At 38.8% G+C, this 19,278-nt stretch overlaps 1 protein-coding gene across 5 annotated transcripts in view; it reads left to right on the plus strand.

Annotated features, from left to right (window-relative positions):
• The window catches only part of S2P (membrane-bound transcription factor site-2 protease), a 42,772-nt gene extending 25,311 nt beyond the window's left edge, over nucleotides 1-17,461 (plus strand). For all 5 annotated transcript variants that reach the window (XM_076206885.1, XM_076206881.1, XM_076206882.1 and 2 more), the window contains 4 exons: nucleotides 917-1,048; nucleotides 2,001-2,184; nucleotides 10,252-10,399; nucleotides 15,354-17,461. In XM_076206885.1, the coding sequence (XP_076063000.1) occupies nucleotides 917-1,048; nucleotides 2,001-2,184; nucleotides 10,252-10,399; nucleotides 15,354-15,810 (921 nt within the window). In that variant the 3' untranslated portion in view covers nucleotides 15,811-17,461. The remainder of the gene's footprint in view (nucleotides 1-916; nucleotides 1,049-2,000; nucleotides 2,185-10,251; nucleotides 10,400-15,353) is intronic.
• Nucleotides 17,462-19,278: the final 1,817 nt, after the last annotated feature.

Here is a 19,278-nt window from a genome sequence, read left to right on the forward strand (position 1 = left end):
TTCTTGTAACTAGTTTAAACAAAAAGTAACTAAGGTTTATGGATAGGGCAAAAGATAAAAAATACATATACCAAGGGCTTTTTACCCCTTACAAGGGAGATAGTCAAAGTCAAAAGGCATATAAAAAGTTAAATAGAAAAATTACTTGATTATTGATTTTCTTATGATTAACCTATTTATCACCATCCCTCATGGAACCCTTGAGTTCTGGGAACCCTAGTTGACTGTTTCATCCAATCACATTGTTGCTTGTTTGACATCCTGTCAATGAGCCCAAATGGCTTAATTTACCCCCATCCATTCACCTTTTTCCTGGCACTTCTGACTTATGAATCCTTTCAGAGTACTCTCATTAAGTTTAATAACATGACCATATCACCCCAGGTCACCCTGGTCAATAATTCTCCCAATCCTATCATTACCACAGTCCATTCATGAACTATATCATTCCCTTGTTATATTCAGTAACATACTCCTCACACATCTCATTTTTACTACCTCCACTCTTTTCTCTATTGTATTTATCACTCAGGCCACTATCATGTGCACAACAGCCTGCATAATTATTGCCTTATACACTCACTGCATTGCTTCCATTGATATATTTTTAATTTTTTCATCCTTCTCTTGGAGCATACCCTACCCTCTCCCCCACCCACACTCTATGGCTAACCTTTTACCCCAGTCTTCTCTTTTCATGTACATCTTTTCCCAGATATCTATAACTTTACATACTCTATTATTTCTTCATTCAACTGTGTATTAACTTAGTGAGTTCCACTCTTGGATACCTCCATTACCATATTCTTTCATTATTGCATTATGTTTATTTCTCTTTAGTATTGCTGGGGTACTAGAGTTTCATACTTTATGAGGTCCAGCCTATAAATGAAATATGTTTTTATTGGCTTTGCAGATCTTATGTGCAGGAGTGTGGCACAACTTAGTCCTCACCCTTGTGGCCCTGGGATTGGGATTAGCAGCACCCTATCTTCTCATGCCTCTCTACTTCCATGGCAATGGGATTTCTGTCATCAGTCTTGACCATGTAAGCAGTCATTATAAAACATTGTTGTAGTTGACAGCAGTATTTCTTTGAGTTTTTTCTATTAATGATTTAATACCCAATAGTGATGCATATGGGGGTCCTAGAAGATGGACAGTGAGGCTGCACGTTTCCAAAACCTGTCAACCCTCTTACCTCTATCAGGAGATGCAGGGTGTTAGTGGGTTTACCTGAATAGACTGGGGATATGGCAGACACAAAACAATGTCTGCATCCCCTCAGAAATATTCAGTGATGCTACTTACTTCTGACATTCATGAATCTAAGAAACACCTAGCGACACATTTAATGGTTATCCTCTTTCACTGGACAAAAAAGATAATGGGCCTCATATATGATACACATGCAATCTTCATTAATCTCTTCAGTGTGAGTCAAATTCTCACAGGCAGCATGCTGCCTGATGTACGATGATTTGATGATGCATCACAATATGTTATATATTATAAAGTTACAGCTGTATTAGTCATTTTCTTTCACTCTGAATGTATAACCACAGAAAATATGATCAATCCAGTTCACAGAATATGGGGGGTCACTCAGCTACAACTGCAAAATAAATATAATCAAAGTTCCAATGCTGACATCCTCATATAACCACTCGCGCCTCATGATGCCTATGTAAGCATCATCGTATGGAAGGGGTTAAATACTAGTGCAGAATCAGCTGTCAAGACACTCCAATTGCCTCAGATACAACCATCTCACAGAAAACATAGATCACTTATACTACTCTGCCTTACACTCATCCCTTCCAGACACCAGAACAAAATCTCTTTACTTAGTGACTGGGCTAAACCAGTGGCTGTGATCAGCTTCTTGAAGGGAGGGCACAGGCAAGGAGAACTGGGGCCAAAGATTTATTGATTGTATATGTATAATTTTTTCTCATCAAGGTAATACTTAAATGCATATCTTTGATGTTTCACCACAGGATTCTCCTGCTCGTGGGCCCACAGGATTAGAGGAAGGAGATGTCATCACACAGCTTAACAGCTGTCCAGTTGCAAATTTAGATGACTGGCAAAGATGTTTGGTTCAGGCTGTCACAACAGAGCAAATTGGATTCTGTGTACCAGAGAATGTTGTACACACCTATGACGAGACCATTCATCATGGTAAGTAGAATGTGCTTATTTCAGTGCAAAAATTATATGGTATTTTTTTTTTAGTTTTGGTTGTATAAGTATTATAATATTTTTTAATATGTCATATGATTAGGGTAGTAGTTTCAATAGAAGGATGAAGCATTGATTGTTATAACTAGTTTTAGAATATATTTGTAATTGAAGGGAGGTAGAAAGGAAGAGCCTGAATGTATGATGGACAGAGTCACTGCATACCACTATTTCCTGTATCTTGTGGTACTCGTAAAAGTCACTGGCAGCATCCGCAAACCCCTCAAACTTCCCATCATAGAGTAAACACACAGGTACATCACTGTGGGCCACATCTTATGTCAACACTTTTGTAATGTTGTCTGTGTCACAGGGTTCTACACTACTGAAAACTTAATTATTGCATCCTTTAGGATAAAGTGATACTTTTAATCCAAGACACAAAGATCATTATTATGTACATATGCCAACGTCTTTTTCTTCCTTACAAGGGAGGTAGCCAAAGTCAAAGGCATAAATCTACTCCCACCCATTCCATCCCCACATACTCCACTCCCATTCACCACCCCTCCTTCCCTCTTTCCATGGCTCCTCCTGGATGATGTGTCATCCCTGCATCTCACCCACTGCCCTGAGTCAGAAGCAATATAGCAAGACACAGCACATCAATAGCAAGGCCACTTCACTTAATTGGCAACTCCCATCTCCATCCCCTCATGCAGAAAAAGAGAAGATGGGGAGAATCCCTTTGTGTGTATCAAAATATCATTCACACATACTCTCTCACCCCCTATCCCTCACTCACTCCCTTCCATGCATCTTAGCATCATCCATACAGAACCTTTCTCCACTCACCCCTGTCTTCAGTCTTTTCCTTCCTTAATAGACATTCCGTTCTTTCCCAATGCCCCTTTTACCCCATCCATCTCATCCTTGGTTGCCCCCTCATTTTCACTCCTTGCCCCCTCATTTTCACTCCTTGCCTCTGCCTTTCACACCTCTTTTACTAATCTTTCTTCACTCATTCTTTCCATGTGCCCAAACCATCTGAAAACACTTTCATCAACCCTATCTCCCAACTCCCCTACCACCCCTGCTCTCCACCTCACCTTCTTGTTTCTCACACTTTCCAGCCTAGTAACCCCTATCATACTTCTCAGGCATTTTATTTCAAGCACATTTAAACTCATTTTCTCTTCCTCTCATATTCCATGTTACTGCCACATACAGTGCTGGCACAATCACTCCTTCATACAATCTCCTCTTAGCATCCATTCCCAAATGTCTGTTTCTCATTACACTTTTTAATCCACCAAGGCGTTTACTTGCTTCTCTCAACCTATATTCTAGCTCCACCTCCACTCCTCCCTTTCCCACCACATTTGTACCCAAGTGTCTAAAGCTATCCACTTCCTCCAGTCTCTCTTCATTAATACTCACTTCCAATTTGCTGCCATCTTCTTGCCTTGAACATCTCATCACCTTACTTTTACCCACATTTATCTTCAACTTTTTTTGCACACCTTCCCAAACTCCATCACTGACTTCCTTAATCCCTCCTCTGATTCTGCTACAAGTGCAGTGTCATCAGTAAATAACAACTGGCTTATCTCCCATTTTTCTCCATTTTCTTTAACCATGTCCAATCCAACCCATTACCCTTGCATTTACTTCTCACACCACCCCATCCATGTATAAATTGAATAGCCAAGGCGGCATAACACAACTCTGGCAGTCCCACCTTTACCTCAAACCACTCACTTTCTCCATTTCTAATTCTAACACAGGCTCTACTACTCTCATAAAACTCTACAAAGGATTACAAAGGATTACAAAGGCGGAGCATGCCGACAGGAGACCTTTTGATCCATATCTAGGTCGGATGTGGGAAAAAAAAAAAAAAAAATCATATTAATAATAAAATAATAAATAAAAACTATGATAATGTAAATAACAAATAAAATACATAAATAAATGCATAGGTATAGTTAAATAATAAACAAACAGGTAAATAGTAAATAATAATAAATTGACATATAACTAATAATAAATAAAAATCAGACAGACAAATGATAACAAAACAAAAACAAATAATATAAGATAAATTATAATCATTACAGCATCTTACTTAGGTATTTATCTAACTGATTCTTAAAGCTTCGAACTGAACTACATTGCACTACCTGTGCAGGAAGTTTATTCCATTCATTAACTACACGGTTGGCAAAGTTGTTTCTACCTACTTCCAAATTGAATCTATTTCCGGACAGTTTGAGACCATTGTTTCTTGTCTGATTCTCATTCAATGTAAAAATTTTGTCACTTTTGATGTTGTCAATTCCCTTTAGAATTTTAAAGACCTGTATCAAGTATCAATCTGTCAATGTCTTTAATGAGATTCGGTGACCATACGGAAACAGCATATTCCAAATGTGGACGAACTAACGATTTATATAGCTTGTTAATGAGTGATGGACTTTTGAAATCAAAAGATTGCGCAATCAGTCCTAGAATCTTATTTGCTTTCTGATAATTACGCCGAGATCTTTTTCACTATCCACTTTTGTTAACGAATTTCCAAATAACTTGTAATCGTACTTACTGTTATTTTTACCTATGTGCATTACCTTGCATTTACTTGTGTTAAATTTCATTAGCCACTTTTCAGACCATTGCTGTAATTGATCTAAATCTTCTTGAATATCTAATTGGTTTGAGTGATCATTTGCCACTCCGCACAGTTTTGTATCATCAGCAAATTTGGAAACAGTAGATTTTAGTCCATGGTCTATATCATTTATATATACTATGAATAGAAGTGGCCCAAGAACGGAACCCTGAGGAACTCCACTTGCAACACTTTTCCATCTAGAAGTTTTTCCATTTAAAACAACTCTCTGTTTTCGATCATTCAACCAATTACTAGTCCAACCTAATAGGCTACCACTTATTCCATGCAAAGCTAATTTAGTAAGTAGTCTTTCGTGTGGGACGGTATCAAAAGCTTTTGCAAAGTCTAGATATACTAAATCTATATTGTTTCTTTTGTCATAATTCAAAATAACTGCGTTGTAGAATTCGAGTAAGTTAGTCACGCAAGAACGTTTCCGTCTGAAACCATGCTGGCTATCATTTATCAAACGGTTACTTTCTAAATGATGTTCGATAGCATCTCTGATGATAGTTTCCATTATTTTTCCTACTATTGAAGTCAAACTTATAGGCCTATAGTTATTTGGTTTCTTTTTGTCACCTTTTTTGAATAGGGGAGTAACGTTAGCTAGCTTCCATTCTCTTGTGACATCTCCGGATATGATGGATTTCTTGAAAATAATTTCTAATGGAACAACAATCTCATTTTTCATTTCCTTTAAGATTCTTGGATGCCAACCGTCAGGCCCTGGTGTTTTATTAACTTTGAGTTTGTCTATACACCTTTTAATTTTTTCTTTTGTTATATTTACCATACCGAGTAAGGTTCTTTTGTTATATTTACCGTACCGAGTAAGTTTCTTTTGTTATATTTACCATACTTCTATTAACAGCTTTCCTCCTATCCCATATATCTGCAATACCTCCCACAGTGCCTTCCTGTCTACCCTATCATAAACCTTTTCCAGATGCATAAAGGCCCAAAAAACATCCTTACCTTTTCCTAAAGCTTTGGATCATTGTTAACCAAGAAAAAAAGATTGGATTGTTGGGACAGGCAACAGTCACTACTGGGAATCAGAGAGGAATGTGGGATTTGAACCCACAACAAAGTGAATGCAAGACCAGCATTCTTCTGATTACAATCCCAGCACACTTTCATTAACCAACCTGTACATTAACCCCTTCAATACGGGCCAAAATCTCGCGGGCAGCATTAGCTGCCAGACGTACGATGTTGTGTCATAATACTCACATTATAAAAAATTAAGTTACAGCTGTATTGCTCGTTCTCTTTCACCCGTGAATTTTGATAACCATAGAAAATATGATGAAGCCAGTCTACAGAGTATGGGGGTCACGCAGGTACAACTATGATATATATAATCAAGACACCGACATCAGCATCCTCACGTACCCACTTGCTCCTTATGACGCCTACGTAGACGTCATCGTATCGAAGGGGTTAAATCACACTTATAGATCATTTAACTGTTAGATATCACACCTTGGTCCCTCATTTGGATCATATTTGTCACATTTGAAGGTATACACATAGTAAAAATACTACCTTTTCAAAACTTTGCTCATGATGAGCTTTACTCTTACTCCATCAGACCAACAAGTGCTACAAATTAAACACTACCAATTTCTGCCATGCATTTCTTACCATGAAAAATTTTCATTGTTGGCATGAGCACATGATGGAACTACCACTCAAAAATATCAGCATCTGTCCAAATATTAGTCTGATTCATATAAGTAACTGGGAGTTGTGATTCACCTTTAAAAAACCTAAGTTCTGTATACTTTGCCATGAGAAAGCAATTTCATACAGTTAATACCAAAGGCATTAGAATTCATCAGTGGTGTGACATCGTCTTTTTTTAACTATGGACCATAATTTCCTTCTGAACAACAAGTGCTACAAATTAAACACTACCAAAATAACCCAGTTTCATCATCATCATATATCTGAGAAGGACTACCATGCTCACTAAACTGTATAAACGCAACACAAAACTCAGAAGCAAATTGAGGGTTAGCACTTTTTGGTTCACCAGAAACATCAAAGTTCACATGAAAATGATAGAAGGTGAAGTGCCTACACTAGGAGGCACTTAGCTGAAGCTGAAACCATCACTCTTGCCTATGCTTGGAGTGTTAGGGCAGGTAACAGTCACTGCTGGGAATTTGAGAGAAATGAATGATTCAAACCCACAACTAAGGGAATGTAAGACCAGCTTGCTTCCAGTTACACCACCAGTGCACTTAAATGTAAATGATAGGTACACAGTTTTATCTAATAACCCAACATACCCACCCCTCACATCAGATCACAAACACAGTCTGCCAAATACAACATAGAATCAACTCCAACAATGTTCTGCTCAAATGCAACCTACCCTCAGCACCCCATAATACATCTATACAATAACATACTCAGAAAGAAAACTCCTTAATAAACTATCCAATACTTTATTTCACAAAACTACCCCTGAAATCAACCCAACAGAGAAATCACTCTCAAGACAAATGAGTTCTAGTGGGATATCATGTTCAGATCTTCATCCTACAGTAAAACTGTACCAGCACAGAATTGACCTGGGACCAGACATCAGTTCCCCTAGATGCAACCACTACACAGAAGGCACAGAACACATTATGCTGCACTGTTCCATACTCACTCTTTCCAGATACATATACCAATGGCTTTTTCCCTTTTTCCCCCTTACAAGGGAGGTAGCCAAAGTCAAAAGGCATAATTCCACTACCACCCATTTCATCCTCACCCACTCCACTCCCATTCACCACCCCTCCCTCCCTTTCTCTTATCTTGGTTCCTCCTGGATGATGGATCATCCCTGCATCTTGCTCATTGCCCTGGATGAGAAGAAATGCAGTAAGACACAACATATCCACAGCAAGGCCCCTTCATTTAATTGGCAACCCCTCTCTGTCCCCTCATGTAGAAACATTGAAGACAGGGAGAAATCCCTTTAGGCTGGGTCAAAATGTCATTCACACATAGCCCCTCCCTAAACCCCCCTCCCCCTTCCACTTCCTTCCAAGCAACACAGCATCATCCATGCACAGCCATTCTCCACTCACTCCTATCTTCTGCCTTTTCCATTGTTCAATGCCCCCTTTACCCCATCCATCTATCCCATCCTCAGTCACCCCCTCTTGTTCCCTCCATCCACATCTGCCTTCCACACTTCTTTTACTAATCTTTCTTTACTCATTCTTTCTGTGTCCAAACCTTCCCAATTCTCTTACATCAACCCTATCCCTCTCCCCCAACTCCTTTTCTACCCCTGCTCTCCTCCTCACCTCCTTGTTTCTCACTCTATTCAAGCTTGTAACCCCTACCATACTTCTCAGACATTTCATCTCAAACACATTTAAACTCTTCCTCTCTTATATTCCATGTTTCTGCCTTATTCAGTGCCATCAGCACAATCACCCCCTCATACAGTCTCCTCTCAGCATCCATTCCTAAAGGTCTACTTCTCATTACACTTTTTTTCCCCCAAGGTACTTGCTTCTTTCAATCTACAATCCACTTCCACTTCCTCCCCCCATCACATGCAACCCCAAATATCTAAAGCTATCCACCTCCTCAAGCCACTCTCCTTTAATACTCACTTCCAAATTGATGGCATACTTTCCTCTTGTACATTCCATCACCTTACTTTCACCCATACTTAAATAGATACATACATATACCAAAGGCTTTTTCCCCCTTACAAGGGAGGTAGCCAAAAAACAAAGGCATAAAAACCATTCCCACCCATTCCATCCCTAATACACTCCACTCCCCTCCCTCTTATCTTGGCACCTCCTGGATGATGGGTCATCCCTGCATCTTGTCCACTGCCCTGGGTCAGAAGCAGTGTCGCAAGACAGCACATCCACAGCAAGGCAGCTTCATTAAATTGGCGACCCCTCCTCTCCGTCCCCCCATGCAGAAAAGGAGAAGATGGAGGAGAAATCCCTTCGGCCTGCGTCAAATGTTTATCACACATACTACCTCATCCCCCATCCCCCACCCATTCCACCTCATGCATCACAACATCATCCATATACAACCATTCTCCATTCCCCCCTGTCTTCTGTCCTCTCCCGTCCTTCCTCAACAGACATTCCTCTCTTCCCCAAAGCCCCCTTTACCCCATCCATCCATCTCATCCTAGGTCGCCCCCCCTTATGTTCACTCCCTCCACTTCTGCCTTCCACACCTCTTTTACTAATCTTTCTTCACTCATTCTTTCCAAGTGTCCAAACCATCCCAACATTCCTTCATCCACCCTATCTCCTAACTCTCTTACCACCCCCGTTCTCCTCCTCACCTCCTCATTTCTTCATACTTACCTTTAACTTTCTCCTCTTGCACACCTTCCTAAACTCCATCACTAACTTCCTCAATCCACCCTCTGATCCTACCACAAGCACAGTGTCATCAGGAAACAATTGGCTCACCTCCCACTTTTCTCAATTTTTTTTAACCATCTCCAATCCCATGCCTATTACCCCTGCATTTATCTCCCATGGCAAAATTATATACTCCTGGCAAAATCCCACCTTTACCTCAAACCACTAGCTCCACTTCCAACTCCAACACAGGTTCTGACTATATATCTATATATCAAGAGCTTTTTCACCCATATAAGTGAGGGAGCTAAAGTCAAAGGGATGAACCTACTCCCACCCATTCCACTCTCGTCCACCACCCTTTCTCTCCTTTCATCTTAGCTCCTCATGGATGATGGGTCATCCTTGTTTCCCACCCACTTCCTTGGGTTAGAAGTAGTATAGCAAGACAGCACATTCACAGCAAGGCCTCTACACTTAATTGGCAACCCTCCCTGTCCTCTCATACAGAAAAAGAGAAAATGGGGAGAAATCCCTTTGAGTTCTACCACTCATAAAAGCTCCCCACTGCCCACAACAGCCCACCTCCCAACCAAACACATCTGCAAAACCCCCCACAGCACCTTCATGTCCACTCTGTCATAAGCATTTTCCAAATCCATAAAAGCCAAAAAATATCCTTGCCCTTTGCTAAAGCTTTCTCACATATATGTCTTACCACAAAATTTTGATCCACATAACCCCTACCTTACGTAAACCCACTTTGTTCCTCAACAATTACTCCCTCTGCTTCTCTCCCAATCCTTTCAATCAAAACCCTCCTATAAGCCTTCTCAACCACATTCAACAAACTCTTTTTAGATAACAACACAAAATCTCTTCACTGACTGAATTATAGGCTGAACTAATGGTCACAGCTAGTTTCCCAAGGGCTGCAGGTTTTATGTAAGAGAAAAGGAGGATAATGGATTGATTGATTGAGATCAAACATAAATCTATTCATTAATCATGATTTCTCTCTTCTCTTACATGTATGAACAGCATTTGAAGGAGCAGATGGTTCAGTACAGTGTTGTAGTGGTGACAGTGAAACACACTTGTGTTTTGCCCTGCAGGAAGAAAGTGATTCAGACTCTGCTGCAATGCATCCATTCTCCTGCCTTCCAGCACGGACAGCTATTGCTCACAGGTAAGTTGCCATCTGAGTTTGTTTAAAGCCTGGAGTGGGTGCCGAGGGAGTGAATGAAGCACAATTCTGGGGTCACCAATGTAACATTACGAGTACATTACTTTGTGGTGCACAAGTATGTTGGCTTTGTTCTGGTTAGTACAAGTGTCAGTGTAGGCTGGGTCAGGTGGTCAGACTCGGAGGAAACTCGACTGCAAAGTTGACTGTGTGGGTTTTGGGATACACACTGCTGGGTTACAAATACAGAGGGGGGACTGGGCTCTGGTTACAAGACTAGGCTGTTTATATATACAGTCAATACAGTCGACATACCCAAAAGTAGCAAGGGACACAGCCTCATAGAAACATGGCTTAGAAGGGTCAAAATTATGCTTTCTTGAGGATACAAATACCTGTAGTACAGGCATAATGTGGACTTAATCTGCATAATAGTAATATGAGGCTGAAGGCCAGCTATTTCTACACAACATATAAATTTCTTGTCCACCTCATTGCTGCAATGACAATACTATAAACCAAAATATTATGTAGATGCACATGTGGGGGATTTAGGGATACCACAGGTGTATGCCTTTATTGGCCACCTGCCTTATAAGGGGGAAATTGCTTCTTGGTATATATATATATAATTATCTAAAGTAAGATGGCGTGATGGTGGAGGGACACTGGCAGTGAGCCAGTGTTGTTTGTAGATGCCAGTGCACTTGTGGATTCTGAGGAGGAACTGAAACAATTTATGACTAAGTTTGGAAGGGTGCATGAGAGGAAAAAATTGAGAATGACTGAGGGCATTCTTCCTATACTGACCTAACCTAAACATGTCATCATGATCATGGAGGTCATTATTTGTGTGTGCGAGTGTGTATTTACCTAATTGTAGTGTACAGAAATGGAGCTACACTTGTTGGGTCCTGTCTCCTGTTCTCTAATTTTTTATCATACCTAGCCTCAAATTCATGTACACTTCCAACTTAATCTATATTCTTGATTTCCATTTAGATTTAGATTTGAAGTCATGTATTGTTTGAGTTTGGGCCATATCACTTTCTAAACTATTCCAAGTATACATGCATTAACATGGAAAACTGTACGAATATTTTTTCACATCCTTTAGAGATATGGTCTTACTTAATTTGTCCCCATGACATCTTAAAACCCTCTCATATTTAATCAGGAGATCTCTTCTGTTAATGCACCCTTCCTTTTATTGACCTGAATACTGTAATCATATTACCTCACTCCTTGGTGTTTCAAAATTGGCAGAGTCAGTGAATAGTCTTTCCTCATATGGTTTATCTGCCAGGCTGGGGATCAGTGTGGTTGCTGCCCTTTGTATTTTCTCAGTCTTGCTTATATCCTTCACTCTATATGGGGACCAAACTACTGATACATACCGTATTTTCCGGCGTATAGTGCGCGAGTTTTTTCCGTTGGAAGGACCTAAAAATGGGGGGTGCGCGTTATCCGGTGGTGCGCATTATCTACGGCCTACGATAAAAATTCTGCGGCTGTGTGTGTCATTTTTTTCACAACAACGTGACAATGTTGGCCGTCACAAAGTCGGGACAGCACACTTCTCCGTGACGTTCCGTGAGAACAAGAAGAACAGCCATGGTGACATGAAAGAATACGCCAGTATGGGCTATATAAATATTTGGTATAGGTAGGTATCTATCGAATCTTATTTTTCATGTTTAAATAGGCCTAAACACCATGAAACATGATCAATATTCATGATATTTGCCCATGTTCACAGCATCCTAATTTGAATTTTTATGTTGGCTTTGTTGCTTCACTTGAGGTACGGTACAAATTCCGTTGCGGCCGTTCATAAACTCGTGTCAAACACCTGACTACAAAACCCTCTTTCGGGAGCTATATTAACTAAACGTCACTTCGATGAGAGACTGTCCTATTTCACCACTGTCATTGTAGGTTCAAAGCTAAAACGAAACAGTCTGTAGTTTGTTTCAGTATTACATAAAAAATGGTAAAGACGAATTATTTCCTCAAGATATAAAATGAATTTTTTTTTTTTAAAATCCTGAAATTTTTCTGTATATTTTACTTCCAATAAACTTTTTTAAATCATATTTCCTACAAACTATTTAAGCTACAAAGTAATAAGGGACCAACGCACAACAAGAGTCATATACCGGTACATGTAGTTCCGACTTTTTCTTAGTTGTGTCCTGATTAATGCCTAAACTGACACTTAATTTAGTGACAAATCAACAGATTTCCCAGCGGTGGCTCTAGCCAATGAAAAATACTTCTCTATGTAACCTCGTTCACATGATACTAAGTAATTAATCGCCGTTATATCATTGGTTTATTTTTACTAACATTAATTATCGTAGTCTATGCAAATATTTGGGATCTGTAAAACAGCACTGGTACCAACATCATGAACGTTGGCCATTTTAGCTCACCCGGAATATGCGAGATCAGGGCCGAGATTGACAGTTCTATTGCCAATCTAGCCTACACTAAACACCCTCTTGCGAGAGTTTGTTAAACTAAACGTCACTTCAGTAAAGACACTTATGAACCTTAACATAGTTGCTGCATGGCAATAAAAACTTGTACACGGTGATAAAAACTTGTACACGGTGATAAAAACTTGTAAGATGAATTGTTCCCTCAGGATAGTAAATTACAATTTTTCTGTAAAAATCCGAAATTTTTCATGTACATTTTGTATTCAATAAACTTTTCATGGCTCAAATTTCCCACAAAACAATGGACCAACGCAAGCAGGAGTCGCATACATGCAGTTCATGAGCTTTAGCCACCAGTGACTTTTCCTGGCATGCGCGTTATACGTCGGTGCGCGCTATCTGTGTACTGAGATAACGAAGTGCATGGGTGCGCATTATAACCCGATGCGTATTTTAAGCCAGAAAATACGGTAGTTTAGTGTAGGTTAGACGAATTTATCATCCTTTCATTTCTTCGACATCGGCATCTATCATAACAAACATGGTGTACCATTCGTCCGACATGACTTCGTTACTTACGAAATTTGTTTTAGCACCTTTTTTTTCGCTCACAAAATTGCATATTACGTTGATACATTATAATTTACAAACTTAATAATTAATTTTCTATTGCTATATTGCGCCCTTGGTCGAAACTAAAAATTTACCACTACCGGTATATATTGTACCCCAGGTAGTTTTTCCAGCTTGCAGGATGGTAATGTAGACCTAAGCTTCAGAACACTACCTCACAGCTAATATCCACCGTACAAGTTCATTTATAACATCATACAAATTTGCCTCAGCCAACTTAATTATCGTACACGACGTCGTAACTTCGGGAGATTTACGTTAAACGAATATTGGTCTGTCTTAAAGCCCGTCGTTACTCCGAGTTGTCGTTAACCGAGTAGGTCGTTAAACGAGGAGTGGGTGTACAAAGGGATTTCTCCCTGTCTTCTCTATTTTCCATATGAGGGGATGGGGAGGGGGGTTGCTGTCTAAGTGAAGTGGCCTTACTGCGAATGTGCTGTGTCTTGCTACATTGCACCCAACCTAGGTAGTGGACAGGAGACAGAGATGGCTCTTCATCCATGAAGATCAAAGATAAGAGGGAAACAAGGGTGGTGGATGGGAGTGGAATGGGTAGGAGTGGGTTTGTGCCTTTGAATTGGCTACCTCCCTTGCAAGGGGGAAGAAGCCTTTGGTACATAGATTGAAATTTATGTATGACTCCAACTTGGGCTATATCACCTTAATCTACAATTATACCTAAATTTAGATTTATGTATATGTTTCCAGCTTGGGTTTATCACCTTGTAGACTATTTCAAGAACTTATGTATTTGTATGGAAAATTATTTTTTCATGGCCTTTAGACACTTAATCTTTTTCCATTTTTTCCCATAACCTCGTATAGTTTTCCCCATTCCCAAAAGATCTTCTTAGTCTGTGTAGTTTACCCTCCTCAGTGACCTGAATACCACAATCAAATCACCTCTTTCTTTTTGAGCAGTCATTGTTAGTAGGTTTAATGCTTTTGTATGACTTATCTACCAAGTTGAGAATCAGTTTGATTGCTAGTATTTGTACCCTTTCAATCTTACTTATATCTTCCATTGTGTGGGGATTATACCATTAATTTGTAATCCAGTCTTGGACAGATTAGGATCACTGAGTTGTTTCATCTCCTTTTTATCCATGTAGTGAAAAATCACCCCAATGTTCTGCAGCAATCCACATATCTGACCCACAGTATTATTGAAAAGTAAAGTTACAAGTTGTCTTCTATCAATGCTCCTAGATCCTTCTCCTTTGTCTTTGTAATTGATCTGCTTCCCAAGGAATAATTTAATAATGATAATTTTGAACTGTTGTCCATTTCAAATTCTTTAACTTTTTTTGGTATCACAAAACAAGCCTTTCAAGTGAGACCACAACATTCAATACTTTACCAGCACCCCCTAGAAATATACCCCACAGGCAACAAAAACTTTCATAATCTAATAATAACCATTCTGACATGCAGTTGTTGCTGAGAATTGGAGAGATACTTTAATGAGCCAAAAATATTGCCCAATGGAAAGATATAAGACCAATCTAACTGTAATGTTTTCCCTTCTTGCCTGAATCCATCTCCCCTTGGGGTCATTGTGTTATGCAGGGACAAGAGAATGGCCAGAGTGGAGGAGCTGAAACAAGGACATGTGTTGTCATCATGGATAGTGTATGGATTTTAGAAATGAGTACATTGTACAATAGGTTAATGCTGAATTATTTGCTAGGTTTCCATAAATGATAGTACTATATTGGGTGAAAAACTTTATTTTTTCCTGATAATGGACACTATGTACTATTGGTACTATGTAACAGTATTTTATTAATATTTTGAATTTGCATTACTACATATAACAGTTAACCATTCTCATTCAGCTTCTATTCTATTGGGTAAAGAATTTGTCTTGTCTGTTCCAGTACACAGACTTGCATCTCCAGTCCATCTTGTCCAGCTTCTACGCACTGCCTCGCTCCATCCTTAAGAAACACTTCACGTCTTCTTCGCATTCTTCGACATGGTACCTTTGGGGACACGAAAGAGGACGTCTTGTATTTAGGACCTCCAGCACATCTGTACCATACTCTCATATTCTCTGACTACATACCAAAGATCTCAGTGGCCCCCCTAACATGGCCAAATATGTTACAGACTATGTGTGATTATGTGATCAAGTTTTCAGGAGCTTTAGCAGTTCTGAATGTGGTGCCATGTATATATCTGGATGGATACTGGATCACAGGGGCTCTCATTGATCTCTTCATGTCAAAAAGATTTGAACAAGTTACATGTAAAGTTGTGCACATCATTTCCATGCTGCTTGGCTCTCTTCTTCTTATTGCAAACATTATCATAGGGCTGAGGAGTATAGTTTGACATCAGTTTTTCCAGGGAATAGTTGCCCTCTGTGTTCAAGTTCTGTCATCACACCATGATTTTCTACAGATGGATGAGTATTTGCTTATACACACTGATCCTCCATACAGTTCTAAAGCTTAGTGGTTGTCTTAAAAGATAATGAGAGTGAAACAGGGAGATATGCAAAGCATGAGAGAATATATGGATAAGGAGAGAAAAAAAAAATAGTTTTTAGTGTTAAAGTATGAATGTAAGACTAGTTTTACATTTTTTTTTGTCTTAAGAACATAAAAACTCATATCTACAGAACTGGTAACTAAGCTATAGAAATTATTGTGTTGGAAGGGTGGAACTAAGGCTTACCTTATTTGGTGCCAGTTGATGCTTTAAATAACTTGCCATGATTGGTTGATTTTTCCTATGTGGTGCTTATCTAGTCACTTTTCTTTCTACCACAGGTTAGCCAGCAGTATGACATATGCTTATTAGCCTTTCACTGGTTTCCTTTTCTTCTTGTGTTGCATTTAATGTTCATGTGGTTGTATGAGAATTTTTGTTCCTTGTATCTATGATTTATGTAAAGCTCACAACATCCAAATTCTTGAAAAAAGAAAAGTTCTAACAAGCATATCGAACTGTATGGGATGTTTGGAAACAGTTTTTCTTGTAATGTGATATACATATGGTAAGCTGCTTCTCCAACATTTCATACTGATTTGCCATCTGGTTTGTGATAATCTGTTACCATTCAACAGAGTGAAAGAATGATATATTAATACCATTTACAGACCCTTGCCAAGGGAGCTGAAATATATTTTAACCACATGTCACAGAATGTACTAATTCAGTAAGATTATATTGTTCACAAAGCACCATCCAATTGGTATTTCTGTTGAAATTATGCATTCTTTGACACCTCTACCAATTGGTATTTCTGTTGAAATTATGCACTGCTTGGTTATATAACCTCCACTAATATGTGCTGTTTTAAGTGTAGAAAACTAAATTTATCTCATAATTAGTTTACCCATGTGTGTACAGTCTAACTCATTGTAACTTGATTCTGTGTGATGTAACTATGCCCTGGTGCCTTATAATGGCATTTGATATCCCCAGTCCTAAACATTAATGGCAGTCACATTGTGGCTTTTATGTAATATATTCTTGATATTTTGGATTATATTAATCAATCCATCACCCGGGGTTGCTCTTGTAGGAGACCCATGTCTCCTAGGCAACCAACAATAACCTCCAGCTTGGCCCACATGTCATTTAATAAGAATATGTTGTGCTGCTGTCTGGATTATTTTGTGAATATAATTATTATCATAGCTTGGTATCTAATGAGAAGTTTAGGGTTGATTATTTGAATGGTAAGGGTTGTCAAAGAAAAACTGTTGTCTTTCATAACTTCTAAATAAAATGTAGTGATGAAATAAAACTTTTGTACATACCGAAAAGAAAGGTAAATGAAGCTTGTATTTTGCATATACATAATATATATATATATATATGTAAGTATATTATGTGTATACTTCCTAGCATCTTTTTGATACTATGATGATAAAACTTATTTGATTTTACTTATAGGTATTTGTATATGTGAAGAATGAATTGGTGCAGAATCAAGTGTCATACTATTCAGTAATAAAACTGATAATTCCTTTGGGACACATCAATTTATCATCCATTCACAACCACTTCCCACTCACATCTATATCTTGCCCTCTTCCAGACATTCCCCTTGTATCCAAGGCCCCAAAGGGGATTTCTTATCTGCTGTGTATTCTTGAGTAGATGAGGGGTGGTGAAGTGGTGAGGGTAAACCAGTTTTGACTGTCGAGTCTTGCTATGAAAGTGTGTGTGTGTGTGCCTTGCTGCATTGGTATTGACCTGAGCAGTGGATGAGGGACAGGGATGACCCCTCATTTATAAGGAACAAAGATGAAAGGGACAACAAATGGATGTTGGATGGGTGGGGGATCGGTGAAGGGTAGATGCATGCCTTTGCTGGCCACCCCCTTTGAAAGGGGAAAAGGACTTTTGGTATATGTTTGTATGTATGTAAAAGTGATAATGATTTAAATTGACAAGTTGTTCATTTAATTATTGTAAGAATATTTTGACAGCTGATTTCACCGTTATACTATTTTGGGGGCAGCTGATTTCACTGTTATGCTATTATAGGTGTATGCTTTCTAAGGTATGGTAATTGCTGAGTTTCTGTATATTTATAGTTAATGGAGGGATGTCAAAGATCTTGTGCATGTAATTTCAGGAGAGAATTTTTATAACTTGACCTACATTAGGTTGAAGAAGATATCTGTGTTAGATGCAAGATTACTTAAATACAGTTTGTCAGTACTATTATGATTGTTATTATTACTGTTATTGCTATGATTATATGTAATCATCATTATCATTAACATTATCATCATCATCATCATTATCAGTATATCAACCTTTTTACTTGATTTTGGTTATAATATAGTGGGAACTGTTAATGATATTTTTGTGTCCTTTTACAATGACAGCCATGCCTTTCTTTTAGCAATTTCCTTTTTTTGGGATGTGGGGTTGCTAGCTTACAATACTTTGCATTCATTTTAATAATCCTCTTACAACATGCAGGTAATAGGTGGGTGATATTTTTACTAACCCCAGCCCTTGGCCCTCTTGTTGTTTAAGAATAGGAATAAGAAGAAGAAGAAGAAAATTACCCATAGGGGTGGTACAGGAAGCTTTTAAGGAAACTAACAGAAAAGAAGGGCAGCAGTAGTTAAAAGTGTCTCAGCATTTATCTATGGGTGGGTTTTGATCCCCCATAAAGGATTGATGTATATAAGGGACCAATGATGGATACCTGCATGAGGTGGTCCAATGAGACAGACATGAGAGAGAGCTGTCTCCCTGTAGTCCATCTTTAGAACCTGTTGATATCCTCATATCCATCTGGAATTGCAGCCCTGAAAGCTTGACACTTGGTCATAGGACTGGGCCCAGGATTTCTTTCCATCAAATTTGTATTTCCTCCATCTTTTCACACAAGGAGAGCTAATAACTGCTCCCTTCCTTCTACAAGCTGGTGACATTGAAATAGTCTTACTGTCTTGTAGACATCAAAAACTTCATCCCAGAGGGATTAATGTAACAGCATGAGGGTCATTGCCAGCTACTGTAAAGCTGCAGGTTTGCAGTCACTGAAACTTGAGGTAACAGTTATCATTATTGTTATTGTTATTATCAATATTACTTTTATTATTATTGTTGTTATTGATATTTCAGAGGGATTAGCTTGTTAAGTGTAGTTGGGAAGGCTTATGGGAGGATCATGATTGAGAGGATTAGGAGAGGAACAGAATGAGTAATTGGTGAGGAACAGTGTGGATTTAGGACACGTAGAGGTTGTGTAGATCAGATCTTTGTGGTAAAACAAATATGTGAGAAAGCTATAGGAAAGGGGAAGGATGTTTTTTGGGCTTTTAT

The sequence above is a fragment of the Oratosquilla oratoria genome, chromosome 23 (genome assembly GCF_046742065.1).
Source record: "Oratosquilla oratoria isolate Oo_2021 chromosome 23, ASM4674206v1, whole genome shotgun sequence".
NCBI classification, from domain to species: domain Eukaryota; kingdom Metazoa; phylum Arthropoda; class Malacostraca; order Stomatopoda; family Squillidae; genus Oratosquilla; species Oratosquilla oratoria.